This window comes from Mugil cephalus, chromosome 6 (assembly GCF_022458985.1).
Source record: "Mugil cephalus isolate CIBA_MC_2020 chromosome 6, CIBA_Mcephalus_1.1, whole genome shotgun sequence".
Taxonomy (NCBI): domain Eukaryota; kingdom Metazoa; phylum Chordata; class Actinopteri; order Mugiliformes; family Mugilidae; genus Mugil; species Mugil cephalus.
The window spans coordinates 11,207,092-11,231,540 of NC_061775.1; the positions used below are offsets into that span (position 1 = coordinate 11,207,092).

The following is a 24,449-nucleotide window of genomic DNA, read 5'->3' on the forward strand; positions in this document are numbered from 1 at the left end:
GTGCTGGCAGCTGTGGTTTGCTGTGTCTCCTGCAGATCTCTGCAGTATGATCATACGATTTATGTCTTCTAACTGCCTGCCTCGTTCCTTTATCCCCAGCTGTAGCTCCCTGCATAAGATTCTGCTTATCATCTCCCCATTTTTCTTTCTTTGCTCTGCTGCTCTCTGTGTGCCACTGCCTCGTCTTGTGGGCTCGTGAAGCGGGGGCACCTGCGAATTCCCATAGCGCGGAGCACTAGTGCAACTCGGATAATTGTAGATTCTCGTTAGCTCATCAGCTGAAAAGGTTAATATAATTTAAAAAAATGTCAGACTTCTTAAAATGTCACTGTCACCGTCCCAGGTTTGCTGGTAGGAGTGATTCTGCGTTACGGCATTCCTGCCACCAGCTACCACAACAAGACCCCCCCGAGCTGCTCGCTGAAGGAAGGACCTGCCAGCACCCTGCTGCTTAATGTCAGCGGCAAGTTCTTTGAGTACACCCTCAAAGGGGAGATCAACTCCAGAGAGATTCACAATGTGGAGCAGAACGACATGCTGCGAAAGGTAAAAGAAAAAAGACGAGGAAACTTTAGTTCGGCATTTCTGCCGGCTTCACCCCATTAACTCTAATTTTATCATCTTTTCCAGGTGACATTTGATCCTGAGGTATTCTTCAACATACTGCTCCCTCCGATTATTTTCCATGCCGGGTACAGTCTAAAGAAGGTGAGATGATACAGATGATTTGGGGCCAGGTGGACTTATCTGCTGCCACAAACTGCTGTTTCATTGGACAGATGGTCAGCTAAGACACGCTCTCACTGGCCAGACTCTGAGAGCGTTCAAGGTTTTTCTGAATACAAGTGGCCCTTTTGAGGGGAAGTCTAGAGCAGATGTCTTTCGTTTCCTCTCTGGCATTTCAGCTGGAGCAGAGAAACGGCTGAGTGTTTTTTTTTTTGTTTTTTTTTCATGGGACGGTTCTGCATTTTCATTACTAGTCATTCGTATTTACAGTAGATGACAAGTGTAGCAGGCCCTTTCTGCTCATGAATACAGTTGCATTGGTGCTTTAATGACTCTTGAAATAATGGAGGATAAAATGTGTTTAAGATGTGTGGATATCTGATCTGTGCTCTCAGTGTGGAGGATTTAACTCCGCCTGATGCAATCATACGGTGATAAATAGTATCGGGGAGAAGTCAGAGATATGATGGGAAATAGCTGCATTCTTTGCTCATGTTGGAAGGATCTGACGGTAATTCATGGGGGAGTGGTCGAATTGTAATTCAGTTTACAGCCATGGCAGCACCGTAGCTCTAAAGGTGGCAGCGTTTGCTGGTTCAGTTGTTTTGGTCTGTGCTGAAATATCACCGCAAACCTCCAATGGATAGGCATTAAATATCGTACGCCCACAGACACCATGCGATGAACTGCTACTAGCAGGTAAAAGTTCTCGTCTGGGTTTCCCACATCATGAATGATATCAGCTTTCCTTCAGTGCGACCACCCACTAGGAAAAGTTGGTGACGCTCCAATCAGCCTCAGCACATTTTGTCCAATTTAGCATACGTTAGCATTCTAAAGTCAATGTTTAACTCAAATAGACTCCATGCACATGTTGGTTCTTTTAGAGTACTGCGTTACCTGCGCACATAGCCTGCACTGGTGCACTAAACGTTCCCCAATGGCAACAGAAACTTTCGCCCGAAATTTCGCTGCAGACAAGTCATAGAAATGTTTGTACCTTTAAACCTCCCCAGTTAACCTTTTCGCGACTACCAAACGCCACGTAGTTACACTTCAGGGGGAGGTTAACGTCAGCTACGGTGCATGCTCTGTGCATGCTCTACGGTGTTGCCATAGCTACAGCGCCAAATTGATGCAAAAGTCTAAACCACCTGTTAGTCTCGCTAATCTTGCTGGGTTGGTAACTTTCACCTGGTGAGTTACACGCTTCCAGTCTCATGCTCTTAAGCTGCCCAAACAAATCTCACAAAGAAACCTCAAAGCCTCAAAGCCCCTCTTTCATGAAAAAAAAAACTTCTCTGCGCACACACTACAAAGTCTGAACATGAAGCGTTTTCCATAAATCCATAAACATCCCAAAAGTCACAGTTCACAGTCCTTTAGTTGCTCTTTTGTAGGGATGAATAACAAACGGGGCCCGATTCTGTCAGACACCAGAGACGCGTGTGTGTGTGTGTAGAGTTTTGTTGAACTCACTTTGTCCTGCAGTTTCTCATATTTTGCAGATTTGAATGTGTAAAATATAAAATATAACTCCACTGTGATGATATGGGGTCTGTTACAGGGAGGCAGAACCAAGTGCTAAAGTTGTTTTTTGTTGTATGGACTGCAAAGGAAGGACATAGCTACGGTGATGACTTAAATACCTGTGACTTCGTACATCACCAGGATCTAAATGAATGTGGTTGTTACCATAGTGCACCGCCTTTATGAAGAACAAAAAACATAGTCCAGGAAACATTAAAACATAAATCTTTGGTTGATTAGAAATTTATATATATATATATATATATATTGTTTTTTTTAATTTTCCCTCACATTTTTTTTAAATTTCTTTAAATACATAGATACAATCTTTATGCATATGTGCACTATGAACAAATAAAGGCGCCAGTATCTGCCAACCCACAGTTCTTATTTTAGAAATGTTTGATGCCTCCAGTTGGTTGTTTTAAAACAAATCTCTCAGCTACAGTTCATAGCTGCTGCAAAAGAAACGTTTCCAGGTTTTTATTGTGAAATTGCGGCTCACCGTGGAATTTGCTGAGTCGAACAACAGGCCTTAGGAAATAGGAAGCAGGAGGTCACGCCAGCTTCTTAGGTGTTTTTTTCAAAAGCATCTGTTGCAGCGAGAGCTCTTTTCAGGCTCGATAGCTTTAGAGACAAAACGGAGACGTTCGCAGTGAATGGCTCTAATGTTTGTGTGCTTCAGTTAATCATCTGTTTTAGATTATCTGGCAGGATTGGAAGCGATGTGCTTATTAGCTGTAATTCATGTCGCTGAATGCGACTGACGATTTGTCATGTACATCCTGAACAAAAGTATTGTCCTTTTTTCTGTGTGACAGTCACTGAGGAAAAGGGCACGTTTCCTTTAGAGATCCGAATCAACAGTTTTTGTTTCTTGGACTGAACACAGAGAGTTGGGGGGGCGTGCTGTTTAGAAGTGATTCTGGAGGCTTTTGTGTTTTTGGTGCTTTTTTTCTTTTACATTCAGTCCAAACAGTCCTATTTGACAGGGGGTCTTTTTTTTTGTCTGCTCGTGCCCATTAACGAGCAGTAGGCTTCAGACTCTGGTTATTTCTTTCTGAGACACTTTGTTAAATCTTCTCATAAAACATCTTCTTTTCTTCTTCCAGAGACACTTCTTCAGGAACCTGGGCTCCATCATAACCTATGCATTTCTCGGCACTGCCATCTCATGTTTTGTTATCGGGTGAGAGCGCTTTTTCTGCTTGTTAAATACCAAATCTAAACGTTATGGTCGCCTCTCTCAGCGGTGAGCTTCGGTTTGTCGCCTCTCTGACCCGAACCCTTTGCCTGTCTGCAGCAATCTGATGTACGGTGTGGTCAAACTGATGCAGGCGGTTGGCCAGCTGACCGACAAGTTCTACTACACGGATTGCCTTTTCTTTGGTGCCATCATCTCCGCCACAGACCCAGGTATGAAACGCACACGCCGAGCTGCTCGGTTTGAGGCCGCGTGCATACGACACAACACCGTTTTTCCTCTGTGTGCAGTGACCGTGCTGGCCATCTTCAACGAGCTCCACGCCGATGGGGATCTCTACGCGCTGCTGTTTGGAGAAAGCGTTATGAACGACGCGGTGTCCATTGTGTTATCCTCGTAAGTCAGATCTCTGCCTTATCCAGTCGGGGGGATATAACTCAAGTAGATCACCATATGTACTCCACAACTTTAGTCACTAATCAGTACATGAAGTACTTACAGCGTAATGCTTTGTTGAATCAGCAAACCATTAGTATAAGTAATAGCTGGAGTAAAGCAGGAATAATTTAACACTTTGTGGATTCTGTATGTAAATGAATTATTCAAATTTGGACTCTGAATAATGATAATGGGCACATGTCACTAATTTATAAATCAGTAAACATGAATATAATCATCAGATTAAACCACAAAGACTGTTCATGTGTTTTCAGATGCATTTTCTGGTTACACTTTTATATTTTAACACGTAATGTAATGTAATGTAATCACACACTATCACGTTTTTAGTGCAGGGCCCGAATAAAACTTGCTTCTCTGTCGTTGTCAGACCCACGTGTCAAAACAAATTCCCCCCTGCTGTACACATAAAGGCTTCTACCTGTGTGGTCTTTGAGCCTCTGTTGAAATTCCACACTGAAGTGCGAGAAGCAGGAGATTCTCTTTGCATGGCGGCCTCTCTTCCTCCTCCTGACAGACAGACAGACGGACGGACGGCACTCTGCCTCCCTCTGCTGGAAAGACCTCCCACCACACATATATTGCAGCCAAATCATTTTATTCTATTTTAAACAAATCCACGAGCCACATACCCGGAGACATTATGGTTTTCCAGAAATGTTAAATGAGTCGTAAATTTCTTTTTTAATTCAACTCGACTCATTATCATTCTATGAAATTCATTTAACAATCGTGTTACCTTTGTTTAGAAGGTCTAGTAGATGTTGACGAGGGACTTGCCTTCCTTATGTGTTATGAGCCTTATTAACTCAAAGTATAAATCACGTTCAATGAGAAATAACTTATCCAAACCAATCCAGTTTTATTTACAAAGCACCACCAAAGTAAACCGAAGAGCTACAAAGGAGGAATAAATAAATGTGAGACGGATGCCTGGTTACTGTGTAGAGGCTGACAGTGACTTAACACAGAAAGCTCCAGCCCTGTATGGACAGACCTAATGCCAAAGGGCTGCCAGATCTTGTAAAATTTTTCTTCTTGCCTTCTTTCCATCGCATTATTTATAGTTTTAGTGTGATTAAGACCAAACTTACCAAATCCAAAATTGTGTTCAGCACTGTTTCATATTATTTTGAAGGTCTGCAGCTCCCAGAATTATCATCAAAGGATCTAACTCAGTGGTTCCATGATTTATTTATTTTTTACAAAGTCAGATACCCTCTGATATCCTTAGAACACATGAAGTAACAAGAATTTATGATTTATTGTGTGTTTTTTTTTCTGCTTCAGGTCTATTGTTGCCTACCAGCCCAGTGGCGCAAACACTCACATGTTCGATGCCTCTGCCTTCTTCAAGTCAGTGGGTGTTTTCCTGGGCATTTTCAGCGGCTCCTTTGTGATGGGTGCAGCCACCGGAGTCGTCACGGCGCTCATATCCTTCTCTGATGCATTCTTTAAAAATTACAGTCTTGGAGCGATAGCTGTGCAATAGTTGTGATTAATTTGGATCTGAAGCGGTGTGGTTCTTTAACCGGACTTCCACGTCACCAAGTTCACCAAGCTGCACTGCTTCCCGCTGCTGGAGACGGCCCTCTTCTTCCTCATGTCCTGGAGCACTTTCCTGCTGGCCGAGGCCTGCGGGTTCACAGGTGAGCCGCGTGGGAGCGAGGCTCTAGAAATTTGTGGTCGGGTAGTTAAAACAAAACGTGATGTAAATCTTTGTAATGTGCCAAAATAAAAGTTGGGCTTGTGAGTGCCAGCTCAAGGAGCAACAAGTGCTGAAAGATGCAAAAAGGAGAAAATTGCTTCTCATCTAAAAAGCTAAACCTAAATTTTCTCATTTTTTTTTTTTATTTGCAAGATATTTTCCCACCTGAACCTGTTTTTGTTTGACAAATTGTTGAAATGGTGCTGTTGCTTTAGCATTTCATTATGCAAAGTTGGACGGATTATCATGAGCATGAGGGATTAAAAAGGAACAGCCAAGCTCCAAAAATATCCTAAATATCCCACAGTACTCATAAAATGGTGGCGTTCCCTTTTAAAAAGAAAACTTCTCTATTTTTTTTCTTTTCAAAAGAAACCTTTAATTATTCCACACGTTCATCCAGATAATTTAATGATCACTCACACTTCGCCGTCTGACTGAGCCTTGTAATTCCAAGATCACTGGCCGATTGTCCTCGAAACCCGTAATTATGTGCAGTTTAAACAAAGTGCTGGTAAACCCTCCTCGGAGAACTAAATCTGTCTGTTATGCAAATGAAATGTGACAGGGACTTACACACAGATTACACAGCAGATGTGCAGCCCATGAAATTAACAGATGACATATTACCTTGTAGCCGAGCGATAAGACGAACTGTCATTGCTTAGCTTCAGATGTTTGTGAATAATCACCGGAGCGGGTGAGCTGTGCCATTGCAAATTAAATTCATAATGTCCACTGCTGTCTGTGGCTCAGAGTCAGTTGTATTAAACTGTGTGTGTGTGTGTGTGTTCTCCCACAGGCGTCGTGGCTGTGCTGTTTTGCGGCATCACACAGGCCCACTACACGTACAACAACCTCTCCGAAGAGTCCACGAAACGCACCAAGCAGGTAGCGTCTGATCACTTCCTGCGCGTCACGTACTGTAGCCCCCGTTTTATTTTGGACCGCTTTGAACCCCCTCCATAGCGTGAACAGGGTGCCTGTGCCAGATGGCGCCTCGATCAGCCTGCTGTGACCTTAATCGGGGCTGTTTGAGGACATCCCTCCTGACATGACTGTTTAGTTTCCCAGAGGGGGTTCGGTCTTGAGGACAGGGTACAGATTAGCATGTGGACAACGTGCAGCGTGACACATTTTGGGTGGGTGCACTGGAAGGCTCTTGTTACTGACTTTCAAAGATAGCTACACGCACGCGCGCACACATACACTGCAGCAAGGTTAACGCGCTGCGTTTAGATCAAAATAGGAATGGTGACAATTCTTCTTCCCAATCCTCTGGTTCGCATTTTTTTTTTTATATGTCTCCTTGATGTTTGTTTGCCCTTGTACTGTGCCTCCCTCTCCGATCAGTCTCTGTAATCATCATGGCGGCCTGTCACTCTGGCAGCCTGGGAGAGAATAGACACAGCAGCTCCCAAAGCGTTCCTACATGCCGCATTTCTATTCTGTCTTTACATGTTTTGAAATTGAAATCATGATGAATGTGATGTTCTCCTTGCAGCTCTTTGAGGTCCTTCACTTCCTGGCTGAGAATTTCATCTTTTCCTACATGGGCTTGGCTCTGTTCACCTTCCAGAATCACATTTTCAGCCCCATCTTCATCATTGGAGCCTTTGTATCCTTTCACTGCACAGACAACGTGAATGTATCTGTGCTCAGCCTGGACTATCTATCTCACAGAGTTACATTTTCCCACAGCTACACAAGTAGGCCGTGGGTGATGACTTGACACTGCTGTAGAGGGGCCACTAAGAGTCACAGGTGCACTCATTCTCATTTAGTCCAAACTTCAAATCCCCTGTAGAAAATTAAAAAAATCTTATGTTGCTCATCTGTATGAAGACCTTTGTAGGAAAGATTTCACAGCTTTCGTCTGTAACTTGTGTCAGGTCACCCTGCTCTCTTAAGTCTCTCTATAAGCTTTAAATTGTTCAGTGAACTTCTTGACCTGCCTCCTGTCAGACTGCCATATTCATTGGACGAGCTCTCAACATTTACCCGCTCTCCTTTCTTCTCAACCTCGGTCGAAGACACAAGATAAAGGGAAACTTCCAGCACATGATGATGTTTGCAGGTATGAAGGAACGTTTATTTATTTATTGTAACTCTGTAAGAAACTCTTACTAAACAGAGATAAGCAATTAGCGTTATTAGCAACAGAGTTTATCATTAGCAACAGTCGTAACTTTTACTGTTGTTGTTGTAGAAGTCTGCTAGCTGGCGTTTTTTTCTCTCTCATAAGAGCATTAAATATTCTTTGACTTCAATAAATGTTTATGTTTTTGATTAAACTGAGATGTGTAACATTTGTTTTTATTGTGTCATTTTTATCATTTTGATGGAGGGAGAAAAAACAGTATGGGCTCCAAATATCAACTCAGAAAAATCGTCAGCACGTATCGGCCATCGGCAAATTCTGATCGGTGTCGACCCTAAAAAATCCATATCGGTCGACCTATAATTCTAAATTGGTCGTAGGTGTGCGTGTGGTTGTCTGTCTCTCAGTGTTAGCCCTGAGATAATCTGGAGACGTGTCCAGAGTGGACCACTGACAGCTGGGATAGGCTCCAGCGCCCCCGCCCTCCTCTCTAGAGGAGACCAGCAGTTATAGAAGATGAATCATGAATGACTCTGTGTGACTGGTGAATCTTTGTGAGTGCAGGTCTGCGCGGGGCGATGGCGTTCGCCTTGGCCATCCGGGACACGGCTACATACGCCCGGCAGATGATGTTCACCACCACGCTGCTCATTGTCTTCTTCACTGTCTGGGTGTTCGGTGGGGGAACCACAGCCATGCTGTCCTGGCTACACATCAGGTGACACAATCATATTCTACCTTTTACTTTACAGCATCCACTCTGCATCTTTGGATGAAGAGGTCCTCACAACAGGTGGTTAAAGCAGCAGCTGAGGGACCACTGGTTTACATCACCCTGTTTCCATGGCTGATGTGCTTTAACCAGTCACTTAGCCACAAAGCCGCACGCATGGGAGACCACTGCTCTGAGTCTACACACCACAGTATGAACTAAAGGATGGGTTAAATACAGATAGCAAGAGAGTTAACAATAGAGTTAATATCTCAAGTGTGAAAAAAAAAGTGATAACTGATTATTGAACAGCTCAAATATTAGAGGACCATGATTGGTTTTCTATGTTTGCTGTAATCTAAATAAAATGGCTCATCAGAGAATGGACACAGGCCTTCTGGGGGTTTCCTGTGGTGTCTGGCAACAGATTGTTGTTAGTGGGGGCCTTTGGGTCCTGTGGGTTGAGTGGAGGGGCCTCTGTCAATCAGTCTTATTCCAGCGCATCCCACAGATACTTGATTAGTTTGGGATCTAGTGAATTTGGAGGTTTTCATATTTTTTTAGTTGTTCCTAAACGGTTGGTACATGGTTGATGTAGTAAAGTTTCCCAGCAGAACATTATATTGTCACAAGATGGTTTATTTCTCCTGTCAGTGGTCATAATGTTGTGCCTGATCAGTGTATTTGACCCTAATATAGTTCCAACCATAATTAAACTGTTAAATTGAACTGTTACGCCATAGAAATGCCTCTAGAAAACAGAGGTTTTTAAAAAAAATACAAACAATTTCATTACACACATCTTGATAATTAATTTCCACATCTTTAAATGAGACATTATCTAAGTCCAGTGGTGAAAAAAAAAAAATCATTCTAAAGTTAGCATAGCTTAGCATCAGCATAATGGGACTTGTCAACACTGTCACTTTTGAGTGAATGAACTAAATTTACTTAAATCTACATTAATTAATTGTGAATTATAAATGGATATAATAAAATTGGGGATAGACAAGCTCTCGTATAAACCAGAGAGACTTATCATAGATTCATAGAGATTCTGGGGCATTCACTGATGCATCCTGAGGGCAAAATAAGAGGATCTAAAATGAGCAGTAGCCTTTTCCAGCTGCAGTTATATTTGGAACCCTTCTTTCCCAACTTTACCGTAAGTTGCTCTTTTTGTGACACCAGTTTGAAAGAATCATATCTACTAACATCAACAACACATACACTAACTCCTCTCCAGCTGGCATGATTAAATTATTCATTGCGATGCCTGGTGTGATTGTCCAGGAGGTGGGGCCAGAGTTCTCCACTGCAGCTTTCAGTCCACCTCCCAGTCCTCCCATCCTGCGCCACTGGGACTTTAGTTGTTACCCTGAAGGAGCTCCCTGCTATTTCCCCCACTCAGGAAGCACCCTAGCCTCCTCTTTGTTACACTAAAGCCTTGTGTTTGTGAGAAGTGTTACTGAAGCTAATCACCACATAAGCTGTTCCAACTTGAGATGCTGCCAGTGCTGGTGCTGCTGCTGCTGCTCTGCTGTAGCCATTTGACTTTGTTGCCGTCTGTCAGTGTGAAGCCTAGCCTCGATGCATCTGTTGTCTGACCGTGATTCACCAGGAGATTGTCGTTGTTGTCGTCGTCGTGATAAAACGGATTATGTGCGTGCGCGCGTGTGTGTGACAACAGCAGCAGCATCCTGAGAGAACAGGCTCTGTTTAATATGAGTAATGTCTCCTCAGACCGAGCAGGGACCATTGTGTTTGGCTGGAGGTTTAGAGCGCTGCTAAAATCTCCCCGTCAACCCGTTGCTACGGTAACCGGGACATGTGGTGCATGGCGGGCGGATGTCAGCCGTGCCTCCTTGTGATCTCGCCATCATCCTCTGAAGCCATGACCGTACATTTACGCGTTTGTACTCTTTACCGGGGACACTTTCAGATCCACATAAACGACAATGGACATTTAAAAACCACAACTTCACGCTCACTTACAGCATCACCTGAACCATGTTTACCGTCCTCGGTTCTAAATATGAACTTGGCTGGACGTCATTCGTCACGTAAAGACAGAACTCTCCAGTTCCCCTGGTTATGAGTGACAGGGGGCTGGTGCTGGATATCGTCTGCGTGTTAGAGGAAATGCTGCTGTTATTAGGTTGTGATGGATGGTCTGTGAGCAGGCAGACGTGCAGCTTGTCACACAGCTCGGTGAGGCTGCCGTCAAGAAGAAGATGATGAGATCCCTCTGCGCTCACGCTGGGTCAGAAGAGAGCTACTGGCGGATTGACTTTGACATGAATATGGTTTCGGTTCACTGAAAGTATGTGGCAGCACCTGTTCTGCTTTTGGTTGAATTTTGAGGAAGAGTTGCTTTTAATCTTTTTAAAGTCACTAACAGAAGGCACAGGCTCAGTTCCAACCTGCCATCTATCGCAGAGAAGGCACCAAAACAACAACCTGTAGCTGTACACTGATCAGGCATAACATTATGACCACTGACAAGAGAAGTATACTTACCGACTTGTGACAATTCATTGTTCTGTTTTTTTTTCTGACCTGGCTGTCATGTGGACGTAATTTAAACATGTGCCACCTACCTATCTAGACCAGACAACCCCACCCCATAGCAATGACACAGGAGGAGGCAGCCTGACCCGGACACACAAGGTGTTGACCTGGCCTCCAAATTCACTAGAGCCCAAACTGATCAAGTATCTGTGGGATGATCCACAGAGGAGCCCCCCCCCAACCCAAAGCCCCCCCCCCCCAACCACATCCTGTTGCCAGACACCACAGTTTGCCCTCTGAAGGCCCGTGTCCATTCTCTGCTGAGTCGCAACTGTTTTGCAAACACAAGGGGAGCCCTACAACAGAAGTGAAACCTTGTTTCTAAAGAGCTCGCTGAGAGGAGCCAAAGTCGTTCCGTAGGTTTCAGACGGAGCACAATAAGTAAAATAAACCTCAGTGGAAATTTAAATGGAAGCGCTGGTAAATGTTTACAGAAGCTGAAGTTGAAGTCCAAACTCGACATGAGAAAAAAAAAGTTGAAAATGTATCTAGGCTTAAAAGGGCACTGAAGGTTCAGCTCACTGGAAGGGATAACGCTGAATGAGGCCGAAATGTTTGTGGAAGAAAGAGGAGCTCATGAAAGCTCATGACGCCTGAGGGGAAATCACCAATTACCGCTGAACTCTCGGTTTCACTGCTAAAACAACATTACTAGAAAGAAGTGAACTATTCCTATATTCGATCCAATCATCTTGTATTAAGAAATCTGCCAATGGCTTAAACTTTTGCCTGGCAAAAATTCTTAAAATAAGCACAAAGTTCTTGTCTCTTGTCTAAAAACGTAAGATGTATTTCTTTGATACAAGGATTTTCTGCTTCTTTTTTTTTTTTGCAGTGTTAACACTAAGAGGTGAAATGTAGGTAATGAATCCAGCTCACTTGACTCAAGAGCTCTAGTAATTTCATCCAGTGTTTTTTATGCTAAAATAATCTGAGGATTAGTGGATGTCCCCAAAACAGAGGATCATATATATCTGTTGCCAATTAGTTCCTGTAAAGCCCTCCCACTAAACTCTCATTTACTGCATATCACATCCTCCATTTAAGTAATGCCGATGGCGAAATACCTTCTGAAACACAACAACTGCATGCGAACTCCATCTCTAATGCTTAAATACCATGTGATTACCAGCCACATCTAATGATAAGATTACATGGGTTCAGAGATTTGTGTTGTATTGCTGTAAGAGAAGTTCCCATTTGAAAAAAAAAATGAAAAAAAAAAGAATAGCTAAATATACCCTCCAATAACATAATGTTTTCAACACATGTGTTCATGATGTGACAGATTTGGGAGAAGAGAAACTTGGCAGAAAGAGCACCGTCAGCACGGAAAGTGGAAGTACTTCAGGTGTTGTATTTGGCCGTAGACAAACTGTGACAGTAAACGGTGTTGGGAAAGTGTGTGTTTGCCTCAGAGGACACTCTTCCTTTTATTCTTTACTTCTGTTTTGCTTTGTTGTTTTTTTTTTCTGGTGAAGGGAAACGTCGTACATTTACGAGGGGCTGTCGAAATCCTCAGAGTTGTGAAAATATATGTTTTTTTCCAGAAAGTGAGCTGAATGGTTTTAAGCCTGAGCAGAGAATTGACTTCAAAGTGTTTCTGGTACCGTAAAGTAAACCTTTCCTCCGCTGATGTGAAAACCTGAGGCCCTTTTTTTTTCTTTTTTTTTTTGTATGTCAGCCCAGTTTTTCACACAGCAATGGAAAGAACAAATCCCACACTGTGCACCCCAGAAGCAGCTCAGCACACCTCTGTGCGCAGATCAGGAAGGTATGTGCAAAAGAGGAAGGCAATAAGCAGACAGAAACAAACTGAGAGTTGTGTCAACAGGGTCCTTCCTGTGTTCAGGGTTGAAGGTCTTTCCTGGAGCACAGAAACAAAAATTGCTTACAAGGAATATTAGATGGATTAAAGGAGGGAAGAAGATGTTTTCACAGGATTAGGATTAAAGGTTAGCGTGTAAATTGAAGTCAGTGGAGCGCTCTCTTATGTAAGCGTGTGTGCGCGTGTGTGTGAGTGATTATGACCGTTTGTTTCTTATCAGAGGAAACCATTGCTGGGCTCCTCACTTTTGGGGCCCACCAATAGCTGTGCATTGATATCAGGTTAATTCCTCGCAGACCCCTCCAGGTGCACGTCCTGCACTCTTGCTTGTTTTTTTTGCAGGTTATTTTGACATCCGTGCAAGCGTCTCTCCCTTAAGATCCGCTCTGTCTGTGCGTGCCTGTATTTCGAGGGAAGAGAAAGTCCTCCAAGGTGACCGGATACTCGTGGCCTGCTCTTTCTCAAGCGGCTGCGGTGGAAAGCAGAAAGACAATGCAGTTAGTCATTCACTCAGAATGGACATTTCCTCCGTATTACGGTCATGGAAAAGTCTAAAGATAACCCCCGTGCTGTGTAGTGTCAGGGGTAGTTTAAGACTGAACCGTGAAAAGCTGCACTTCCCCGCCTTGGCTCGCGTCCACACGGATTAGAGTCAGCTTATGTGAATTAAAAGTGCCCCTTTAAAATCTGCGCGGGTTCGGTTTTAATCCTCCTCCGTTGGTAAGAGACACCAGGGGGAAATTGTGTAAAATGACCAACGCAGACGACTGGAAATATGGTTTCAAAAAATGGTTTCACACTGTGGAAATTCACTTGTATGTTTCCTGCCTAAGACAGCTGAAACATGTGTCTCATTGTTTCTACCAACTAACCCAGTTAACCCAGTTGATTCCATATTGACCCGACCATGTCAGTTTCGACCGAGGGGAGGTATTCGAACATTGCCTGTTTGTTGAATATGTTGTTATATTGAAAAAGGTGAGTATGTGTGTGAGAGGTTAAGTTCCAATCACGTTTCAGGTGCTAACCATTTTTCCCTGGGGTCAGGTGTTTTTCTTCTCTGGTGAAAATCTAGTTTGTTTGTGAGGTTGTGGGTCTCTCACTGTTTCCGGCTCTGCACCGGGTTCAGCGCTAATTCACAAGGGTTGTCTGACGCAGAAAGGTTAAGCAACACTTTCATGTGAGGGGGAGGGAGGCGAACCTCTGGCCCCACAGAGACGGAGCTCACTGCGGGAGGGTTTCTGTGTCGGGGTGAACATCCTGCAGAAATCATGTCAAAATGCATCACAGACGCAGAAGAGCAGAGGCTACGAGTTGAGAAATATGGGGCAGACGAATGTTGCTTGGTGGCATCTGTCCAAACTCGTGCCACATTTATAACTGCTTCCTTTCTAGTTACCTCTGAATAAATTCGCATGCGATACGAGTTGTTAATGTTTGCTTTCCCACGCTCCTGCTTTCCTGTTTACGCGTTGCAGGGTCGACGTCGATCAAGATGAAGATATGCAGCCCTCTGGAGACAGCTTCCAGGTCTTACAGGGGGTGAGGATCAATTAATGAAACTGTGCTGCTTGTGCCGTTTTGTGTTATTGTGGGCCACAGTCAGCAAAGCCTGAGCACTCGAGGTCGTAAATGCAGGACATTAGTTGTTGCGTGCAGTATATTTTTTAGACATACCCATGTACAGTTCATGGACATTTGTATAAGCAAATTAAATTTCTTAAAGATTAGATATGGAATACTTTTTTAGCAGTGGGACCAGCCATCATTGTGTTACACTAGTCAACAACAGATAGCCCTCAGTTTCTGCCAGGATCCTTTCTGTTCTCCAGCTCGCATTACTGCAATCATATGATCGACTGAATGCTGATCATATTGTTGCAAACACAGTAAGTCCTTGGTCATGCACTCAAGGGCTCACAGTTATGCCATTTCTGTTTTTAAATCTAAAACAAAACGCACAATGCATAATAAGTAATCAAAATAAAAGCTGCTTTGAGAACGGACTAGGCAGATTTAATCAGCATATGTCTGACAATCCTGATATTTTTATTTTGCACATGTCTTTCTCCAGGACGGCGCCCAGGCCGAAGGACAAAGTAAAACCAAACAGGAGAGCGCGTGGCTCTTCAGACTGTGGTATACCTTTGATCACAAGTATCCTTTCTGTGTGCAGCTTCACAAACCCAAAGAAATATATGCATCATTTAAATTTAGGCCGCGGGGTTGTTATGCATTTGAACCAGCTCTTTGTGGTAGTATCGAGAGATCTTGGAATATTAGATCAGATTAACATACAGGAATTCATGAAATGTTTGCCAACCCTGCTCAGAAAAAAAGACTCCAAGTACGTGTGTGTTCAGCAGCTCCTCTTTTCCTCCCTCCTTCTCATCTCTGCTGAGCAATTGTCTCCCCGGGTGGTTGATTGTGTAGTTGCTTTCGATCGGGACAGCTGCTTTTCACTTTCCCCGCTGGTGACACATGCTGTAAGTGGCTGAAACGAGCTGTGTGGATTTCTGCCGTTTACCCGCGCTGTGAAAGCCGAGACAGTGGTTTTTGACAAGTCTGACGCATGTTCTGACAGAAAGTCAACCGCTCCTCCTCTACCCGCGGTGACCTGACCAGTTGGGCAGGGTGCAATATCATTTTTAATAAACAAGAGACAAAGAAGCTTGCCACTGGATCTGTGTGCCGCACCGCTGCCAAGTATCGCTAAATGAATTTGCCCTCCCCTGCTCACATAATCTTGAGCAGATTTGTTCTCCAAATATATCTTGTTGGCGCGCAACCTCGGCATTATTGAGTTATAATTTATCACTTGAAATGTGTTCATGTTGAGTTTCTGGAGGAAAAGAACTCGCTGTGTAACTGATGATTTAGATTTTTTTTTTTAACCAAGAATATACAGGCAGTTATAACTGTTTTATAACTGAATTAGCTTAAAATGTAAGTTTTCACAAAATCTACAAGCTGTTGTGTTCATTATTTTAGCATTATTTTCATTTAAAAAAAAACATATTATTGTGTGCCGAGCTCTGTCAAACGGTAGCACATCTCAGATTTCAAAATCAAGGGCGAAACATTCACATCACACCTTTGGGTCTTTATTCAGCTCACATTGCAAAGTACACTTCCGTATTTCGGCACAAAGCCTTCCTTAGTGTCCTTTCACACTGTGAGTAATTGTTGAGCCCTTTTGTCGTTCTCCTTAATAGCTGCCCAGTTACCTCAAGCCCATTCTGACACACAGCGGCCCGCCTCTCACCTCTACTCTCCCAAGCTATTGTGGGCCGCTGGCGAGCTGTCTGACCAGTCCCCAGGCGTACGAGGTGAGTGTCCACACATGCAAGCACAAACACTTCACGCACCCAGCTGTGAAAAATCTGCGGTTACCCTGCAGAAACAGGACACTGCAACATTGCATGTTGGTTAAGAATAATTAAGAAAGTTGGGGATACACTTTTTATTTGAACCCGGTTGTTTGGTGAGACACAAACCGAGGTCAGTTTAATGTAAAAGCAGAACAATTATTCCACGAATCACAACCTCCTGGTAAATCTGTTCTTTTAAACCAGTTGGTGCTCTTTGCTGCAGTTTCAAAAAGCTTGAAACAATGCAGAATGAGTCACAGTGGGAAACACGTAGGGGCACAGTTGTCATGACTATAAATGAACCTGTTTGGGGTGGTAAGGATTTCACTGTTACCATGCGTCATTTCTTGTAATATAATTGAGGTTACATATAACTGAAACTGAAGCACCAGTCCTGCATAAAATTTGTGGTTGATCAACAACTGGCAAAGCGCGGAAAAAGATTCTTGCTACTGCAAGAAAGTGCAGCTGTTATATCCATAGACACAGAATTAAACTGACTCCAGGTACATGATTTACAGCTGTCCCTGAATGTAGTGGGATACTGGACTACTGCAGTACTGAATCTGCTGTTTTACATTTCTTATATTTATTTCATATTTAATCCTCTTTATAGATGCTTCTGCCTTATTACCTCCATAGCAAACACTCATACTGTCATTGCACACAATATGCTGCTTTTAGCCCACCCACCTTTGTGTGTTTCTTCTCTTGCTTATTTCCCCTCAGGGATAAATAAAGTTTTTATGATTCTGATTCTGAACCCAGTAACCGTCACGTTGGTAGGTGCCACTTAGCGTAATGTAGCATAGACACCAGAAACAGGAGATATCAACTAGCCTTGCTCTATCCAAAGGTTACAAAATGCAGCACAAGTAAAACCGATACTACTTCAAATAAGTCACATATTTCTTGTTAGTTTCATTAGTACAAAGGTCAAAGAGAAGGAGTTTTTCGGCCTGGAACAAAGCTAGCTCCTAAGCTAACCAGAAGCTAGCTGTAGCGTCCTATTTGGCGTATAAGATTTGAGCCATGCTCACTTACATTTGAAAATATATCAGGGTATAGTCATATCAGAAACCTTCCTCATTGTCTTCTTGTAAAACACATATTTGATAATTTATAGATATTAAATAGAAAGGTTGTTTGGAGTGACTAGCTTAATGTGGCCACCAAATAAAACCATATTTGTCAGCTGTGGTTAGCTTGTGGTGGGAAGACTGTTTCAGCCTGGAGCAAAGCTAGCTGTTTCCCCCTATTTCCACTCTCTATTGCACAGACCCGAGGCAGTTAAGAGAAACTCTTGACAAGAGAGGTATTTTTTACCAAATTCTTTAACTTTCCAAGTTATCCCTATGTTCTTGAATGAATTATTAATTATAATTTATATCTTGTTGTACGCACGTTTATGTCAAAAACGGAATTGGGTATTTCATATCAAAATCTTCCTCTTTGTTATCTTCCAATGAAAATTGATTTCATGACTTACCTTGAGCTTAGAGTTAGATAAAGAAGTAGATAAATAAAAAAGTTGTTTGGGGCGGTTGGTTCACTGTGGTTGTCAAGTAAAACCGTATTTGGATAAGTATTGTGTATCGACATAGTTTTTATGGACGTTTTGAAGAGCTGCATGAGAGAATGTTCATGCAAGGTGAGTTAAGTTGCACAAAAAAATTTCACGTTTGAAAGTTTTTAGTTTTGAGCGTTTCCAATATTTACTAAAGTTTGCTCAAAATTCACTTGCGAATTGTATTTTAACAAGGTAGAAACTAGGTAGGAAGGCAGAAAGCTAAAATAAAAATGCAACTTGCAACTGACCTGCAACTGGAAGTGATCACTTTCTTTCCATTCCTGCGTTCAGTTCTGAGCCGGTGCCTTTAGGACGGCTCTGTGTGAATACTGAGGGTTTGTTTCTCGGGAGAACTGTAATATCGTCGAAGTATTTTCGGCGCCTGCCAGCAAACGCACAAAGGGCCAAGGCCTTCAGCAAGAGAGAAAATGGCTGAGAAGCCTTTTTGCATTCAGTGGGCACAAAAGGCCCTTTTCAGGACCACCTCAATGATGACCGCTGTCCCCAAAAGACACCGCGCTCTGATATTTTAAACACAGAAACACCCATTGAAGGCACGGTCACACTTGGATTCACTCTGGCAAATTCTCCTTTTCATTTCATGTGAAATACTTTCCTTTCACATCAAACCCCGGGGCCTCTCACTGCAGGCTTAGAAAATCTAAATTACATTTCTGTATTGCAGAGTAGAAATAAAATGTGTCTTTTTTTCATTTTGACTCTCTGAAAGCAAAGTTCTGTCTGAAGTTCTGCACACACAAATGTTTTCCTCTCCTGGTTTACCAGCGTGGAATTTAGGTGGCGGTTCATGAATTCAGGGACGTCCAGAGCTGTGTCAGAAAGTAGAGAGAGACGGCATTAAAATAAAGCCCTTTGCCCCTTTCGTTTCCCCTTTTGGTATACTAATGGTGAAACAGAAAGGAGAAAATAAAATTTTCAGCTAAGACAGCTTCAAAAAGTCTTGCATTTTCGAGACTGGACCTATTTAACAACGGAATATATTCATGAGACAAAACCAACGTTAATGTATTCGTCTGCGTTGTAATTCGCTGCAGCTATCCGTGGCACTCATCCTCCATCCCATTGGTTCATGCTGGAGACTAATCTTTAAAAATGGGTCACAAATAGTTTCATTTTCTAAAAAGGCTGAACAGTTTCGCCAACAACAAACATTCAAACGGGACTCAGATGTGCAGTTGTTGGACGTTCAGAATCAGAATCAGAATTACTTTGTTAATCCCAAAGGGGAAACTACTTTCGGTTACAGCGGCTCCTACTCAAAGTGTGTTCAGAACAAAGAGCAATGTGGGCAATAAGAATGTGTAAGAACAAGTAGGCAATTAGAATAAGTGTAAAACTATATATATGTAAAAGAAAGTATATAATGTATATGTAAAATATTTATAAAAAGTGTAAGAGAACATATGTTCTGAGTTGTTGCTCTGTAATAACATTGAACATGGGTTATTGCACAGCGGGAAATTATTGCACATGTTGAGTCCAGGGTCCAATAACTATAGTGAAATATGTTCAAGTATATGAAGAGAACATGAGTTATTGCACAATATCAGTATAAATATGGGTTATTGCGCAGAAGAGTTGTAAAGGTTGATGGCCACAGAAGCTCTTTAGTGCAATATTAATACCCACTTCAGTGCTTTTGTTTGGCCGGATGGTGTGCGGTATTTTGGATGGCTGTGATGCTATGTTGATGGGAAAATATGCGGTTTTAAGCACATAAAAACGCCAGATGGGGTTTGTCGTACGTTTCCGTCCAACATAATTGTTGGAAATAAACGGTTATGCAATCTTAATTTTATTGACCTGCTGTTAACTCATCCTGTTCTCCCGGGGGGAAATGGACTATTGATCGTCATCCAGTCAATTGGAGCTATGAGAACCTCATGTTTTAGAGCTGTCCCCTACTTAACCACAATGCACCACGTGCTTTAAAACGACTGTCTACCTTTGCACTGATCAAGCCGTTTTCAGTCTGTCATCACACACACTAGCTGACTCACTATGGCTCAAGGCCAGTTCACTGTGGGGTACTGTACTTCTGTTTGTTTCAGTTTCACTTTAATCCTGTCACTGCAGCACAGGCCGCTAAGTGACAGCCTAACTACCCAGTGTCCCTTACGAGCCTTTGCACTTTTAATGTCGGCACCGTTCATCTGTTCACACCACATGTGCTGCTCTGTGTGTCCCACATCTGTTTTCCGTCCCTCCCCTCATGTTCCACTCTGGATCTGTCCTCAGAACCACGAGCAGCTCAGAGACCCAGACTCTGACCTCATCCGCAACGACGCCGACCTGACCTTCACATTCGGCGACACGGCCATCACTGCCAACGGGGCCTCCGGCGGCGGGGCGGACGCCGCTGGAGGGTCGGGCTGGAGCGCGAATGGAAAAAGGAGCGGCAGCACGTCAGAGGAGGCGCTGGAGCGTGAGCTGGACTCCCGCGAGCAGGAGCTGCTGAGCCGAGGCACGCGCCTGGTTTTCCCCATCGAGGACCACGTCTGAGCACCCTCTGCCCTCTCATCTTTCTGACCTGACCCCAAGACCACGTCGCCCTCAGCTCTCTCAACAACTTTGCGGGGGAGAGCGCACAGCCCTTCAAAGATGAGACAGATAGGAGATTTGGGAGTAGACAGGAGGGGATGGCTTAAGATAAGATCAACTCTGTGCTCCCTCTGGGGCAGAGAGCAGCAGAGCTCGAGGAGTATTTTCTCCTCATTACAGAGATGATGAGTGGATCCTCCAGCAGATGTGAGTCATTTATAACGTCAGGAGATAAAACTGATCGTTTCCCCTGGAAACATTTATGCAGGACGTGGAAAAAAAAATATACAAATCAAAGATTTTAACTGCACTTTTAAACATGTGATACTGCGTATGTCGGAGGAATGAAGGAAAAAGAAGCAGGAAAAAAAAGTCTCTCTTTCTCTCATCATGTGATCCGACCAACTTGTCTTCACAGCACTCTGACAAAACGCTAAGTGGCTCCTTCGCAATCACGGGCCATGTGCAAAGCGGTTACTCAGACCAAACGTGAATACATTTTAAAGTTCGTCTCAAGCTACCAACAGTCCGGCGCTTGATGTGTTCGTGTGTTTCCTCCACAGCCGCCACAGCCGGTCACGGGTGAAGAATGCGAGCGTGTAAATAGCTACAATGCTGAGCTTTGTTCCTCTTCAGTGGAGCTGCTTGTTTCAGTGCATTACGCCCCCATCGCTGTTACAATTAGCATCTTCGTGTCTCGTCTTTCAGCCGAACCCTTTTCTGTGCAAGGTTCTGTTGTTCACAACAATGGGATGAATAAGGAGCGTTTAATTGTATTGATGCTAATTTCATTATTTCTCATGAGAAAATGTTTAAGGTTTTAGAAATAGGCATGTGATAAATGCACTATGATAGAGTTTAGGAGGAGCTCACGCACTACAGTAACGAGCAGGCCTCCATTGTATTTTTGAAACTCAGTGTTGTCTACTAATGAAGAATGTTCGAAATGATCCAGACATATTTTAATCGCAGATTCATTTGCTCATAATTTTCTTGGTTAAGTGTTAGTCTGATGCGATACGTCAGAGCCCCAGATGATGTTTGTTGAGGCAAACCAAACAGGTTCGCTTAACTATCTGGAGAACTAGAAGCATTAGATGTTTGATATTTCAAGTGTCCAACTAACTCACTATTTCATTAACCGCTTTGATTACACATTTAGGAGGCACAGACAAAGATAAACTGCATATTAACACTATGACGTGGACTTTAGTTCAAAGACAAGTGAAGCTCAATAAAACTATAAAAGAGATAAGATATCATAAGATATTATCAGGGGAAGTGTTTGCACACAACTTCTCTGACCAGTACTCCTCCTTTTACCTGCATCAGGAGCCTGTATATACAGCCTCTGGGCTGTTTACTCTTTATATTAACCTACACACACACACACACACATACACACACACACACACACACACACACATACAGTATATATACATATAAAAATGGGCACTAATTCATTTAATGTCCCGATTTGTGGTTCGATCCCATTTCTTGCTTCGAGCCTTGACTCATTGTAAAGACAAAGCTCTCATACATTTCATTGAAAAACCTCAGATCAATCTGATTTCATACTTCCCGATGCACTGTTTGTGTTCTTTGAAGTGATTATGGTCAAGCAGTAGTTCCGCATTTACTGATTAATATCAAGCTCAATTATATCTGTCTGATAAACATGAAAGGACAGCCATGAAGTGGTTAGCTTAGCTTGGCTTAGCTTAGCATAGCTTAGGACAAAGTCTGGAAGCGGAGAAGACAGCTAGCTTGGTTCTGTCCAAAACTAACGAACTCCACGTACCGTAAAGCCCAGAAATAGTAGATGTCATTTGTATAATCTGTTTGAAAATCAAGACAGGTTTTTTTTTTTTTTTTTTAACTTTCATCCAAGCCTTACAGCGGGAACTTTTGTTAAAATGTTTTGTGTAAAATTATACTTTTCTTCAATCTTCAAAGATTTATGCGCAGAAGTTTCCCATAAAGGAGTTTTCATATGTGTTCAGCAGGACGTGTGTCTAGTTTTAAGATCTCATCCTGGTCCAGAAGGCAACTTAAACCAGGAAAATCTGCAGCCGGCCTCGCACACGCACATGAGAGTAGATTTTTGGTAATGTCACATACATGTTTTTTCCATGGTCCATAGTTTTAACCATTAGCCGGGGCTGAGGTCTTAAAAGTAAAATAACCTCATATTCATAGATAGACAAGACACTATGGACACAAATTCCCTTGAGGGGGACCTTTACACTTTAAATTGAACTGAGCAGTGCCAGCCGTCTCCCCATTTCCTGTACTCGCGCTAAGCTAATCAGCTGCTGGCTGTGGAGCCTTCTGGGTAATGGACTGATGTCAGAGGCAGATCAATCTTCTCGATGGAAATCAAAACAGTGTCAAATCATTTCCTTGGCCTCATTGTGCAGCTGTATGACTTCAGTTATTCATCTGGCTGCACATTAACAGTGATGCTCCAGACTCTTCCTTACATTACAAGTAACCCGAACACCTTTTACGATTCTGAAAATGCAGCTCTTTCACAAGAAATAGGAACACACATTGTTCTCTCTGGAAGTCAGTCAGACAATGTGAACCCACGCAGTTTCTGTTTTGGTTTATGTCACCCAGATTCTTACAGTAAAAATTACATGTTAAATAAAAGGTTAAGACTCAAAGGTTAAGACTGCAATAGACGTTTCAACAAGGAAGTCCTCACCACAAAACTCCGAACCTTTCAGGCTTTGTATTAGCTGACATTTTCCTATTGTAACACTGAGTCCCATGGTTTACCTTCAGATTGATTTGTGTCACTCCACATAACCATACGTGTTTAATTATTAATCCTGAATAAATTACTCTTTGATGACCTTCTAGCTGTACTTCCTCACAGTTTGCAATCGATGTTTGGGAACCACTCAGCAGCATGACTGTGAGCAGATATATCTGTCCATTTGTATTTAGAGTTTATCCAACCAGCAACTTATCATTAACTTATTTTATAGGTTTATTAAGCTGCACTTCGACTCCGTGCTGGTTAGCGCGCTCCAGGGACAGGGGCGATGTTTTTCTGTGAATTCTTTTCCTATATTGGGCCGCCTTGTTTTTCAACACAGCTCAACCGCTGCACGTTTTAAACTCACCACACGGCACATGTTGCCTTTCGTTTCCCCCGTGTCGATTGCACACGAGATTGCGTTCGTTCACGAGCAGACAAGGTCGGGTGTGGAGAGTGCGACTGTGACAGCTAAAATCTTTAGGCTTTAACTTGAGATGCCACTGCATGGGTGTTATGTCTCACCGGGGACCTCCCAGAGGAAATGAATCTGCTTATGTAAGCTGTTGCTTAGCTACATACGGCATGGGGGCATTTAAACTTCAGCTGAAGTGGGAAGTCTGTCTGTCTAACGTCACTGCGTGGTGGAAAAGCTCGTCTGTGTTGCTGAAATAGCCACTTGTTTTGTCTCATGAAACAAAAGCTGTTACTTTGCGATGTTTGAACCAGACTAAACTGTGATTTTACTTTGTTGCTCATACCTGCTGAGAATGCCCCCACAATCCCCCCGTCCCCGCTGCATCGGCTCACAGAAGTACGGGGAACGAAAAGGAGCACCACGTCAAGGACGAACTAACCGGAGAGTTGTTTTGAAAGACCTGGGAGCACTTTATGGACAGCAACATGGTGGACGACTTAAATGATGACTTAAAGGAGCAGAGCTTGGCACCACTCTTGTATAACCTTCGTATGAGCTCTCACTCTCTCTCTCTGTCTCTCCAGACCGTCGTGCCGTCAGTTGTTCTTGCCAGCTATATTTAAATGCTCTTTGTACCTGAGAAATATGAGATGTAGCCCACTTGTCAATGTGTGCACCAGTTGTTTCTAGCAACTGGCTACCGGGCTTTGTCCTCCTCAGTTTGCATGTCAACATGTTAATAAAAATCATCAAGATCTGAAACACATACTTTTGCGTGTCATTTTTTTTTTGTTGTTGTTGTTGAGGAAGTACTGAATGAAACGCACTACAGTGGGATTGTCTCTTGTACTTTTTCTTCTTCTTTGCATTAGTTTCCACTAGTGTAGCTAATGAGTTAGTACATTTGTGTGTGACAGGTGAG

General features: G+C 43.0%; 1 protein-coding gene across 2 annotated transcripts in view; it reads left to right on the forward strand.

Moving 5' to 3' along the window:
• slc9a7 (solute carrier family 9 member 7) overlaps window positions 1-24,289 on the forward strand; it is a 28,188-nt gene extending 3,899 nt beyond the window's left edge. The window contains exons 2-17 of one of the 2 annotated variants that reach the window (XM_047586991.1): window positions 344-546; window positions 631-708; window positions 3,369-3,445; window positions 3,560-3,672; window positions 3,751-3,856; window positions 5,210-5,351; window positions 5,463-5,568; window positions 6,430-6,518; window positions 7,132-7,245; window positions 7,593-7,704; window positions 8,293-8,446; window positions 12,300-12,362; window positions 14,318-14,381; window positions 14,914-14,996; window positions 16,063-16,168; window positions 20,040-24,289. In XM_047586991.1, coding sequence (XP_047442947.1) covers window positions 344-546; window positions 631-708; window positions 3,369-3,445; window positions 3,560-3,672; window positions 3,751-3,856; window positions 5,210-5,351; window positions 5,463-5,568; window positions 6,430-6,518; window positions 7,132-7,245; window positions 7,593-7,704; window positions 8,293-8,446; window positions 12,300-12,362; window positions 14,318-14,381; window positions 14,914-14,996; window positions 16,063-16,168; window positions 20,040-20,303 — 1,874 coding nt within the window. In that variant the 3' untranslated portion in view covers window positions 20,304-24,289. The remainder of the gene's footprint in view (window positions 1-343; window positions 547-630; window positions 709-3,368; window positions 3,446-3,559; window positions 3,673-3,750; window positions 3,857-5,209; window positions 5,352-5,462; window positions 5,569-6,429; window positions 6,519-7,131; window positions 7,246-7,592; window positions 7,705-8,292; window positions 8,447-12,299; window positions 12,363-14,317; window positions 14,382-14,913; window positions 14,997-16,062; window positions 16,169-20,039) is intronic. The other variant, XM_047586992.1, reaches the window with a different exon arrangement.
• Window positions 24,290-24,449: the final 160 nt, after the last annotated feature.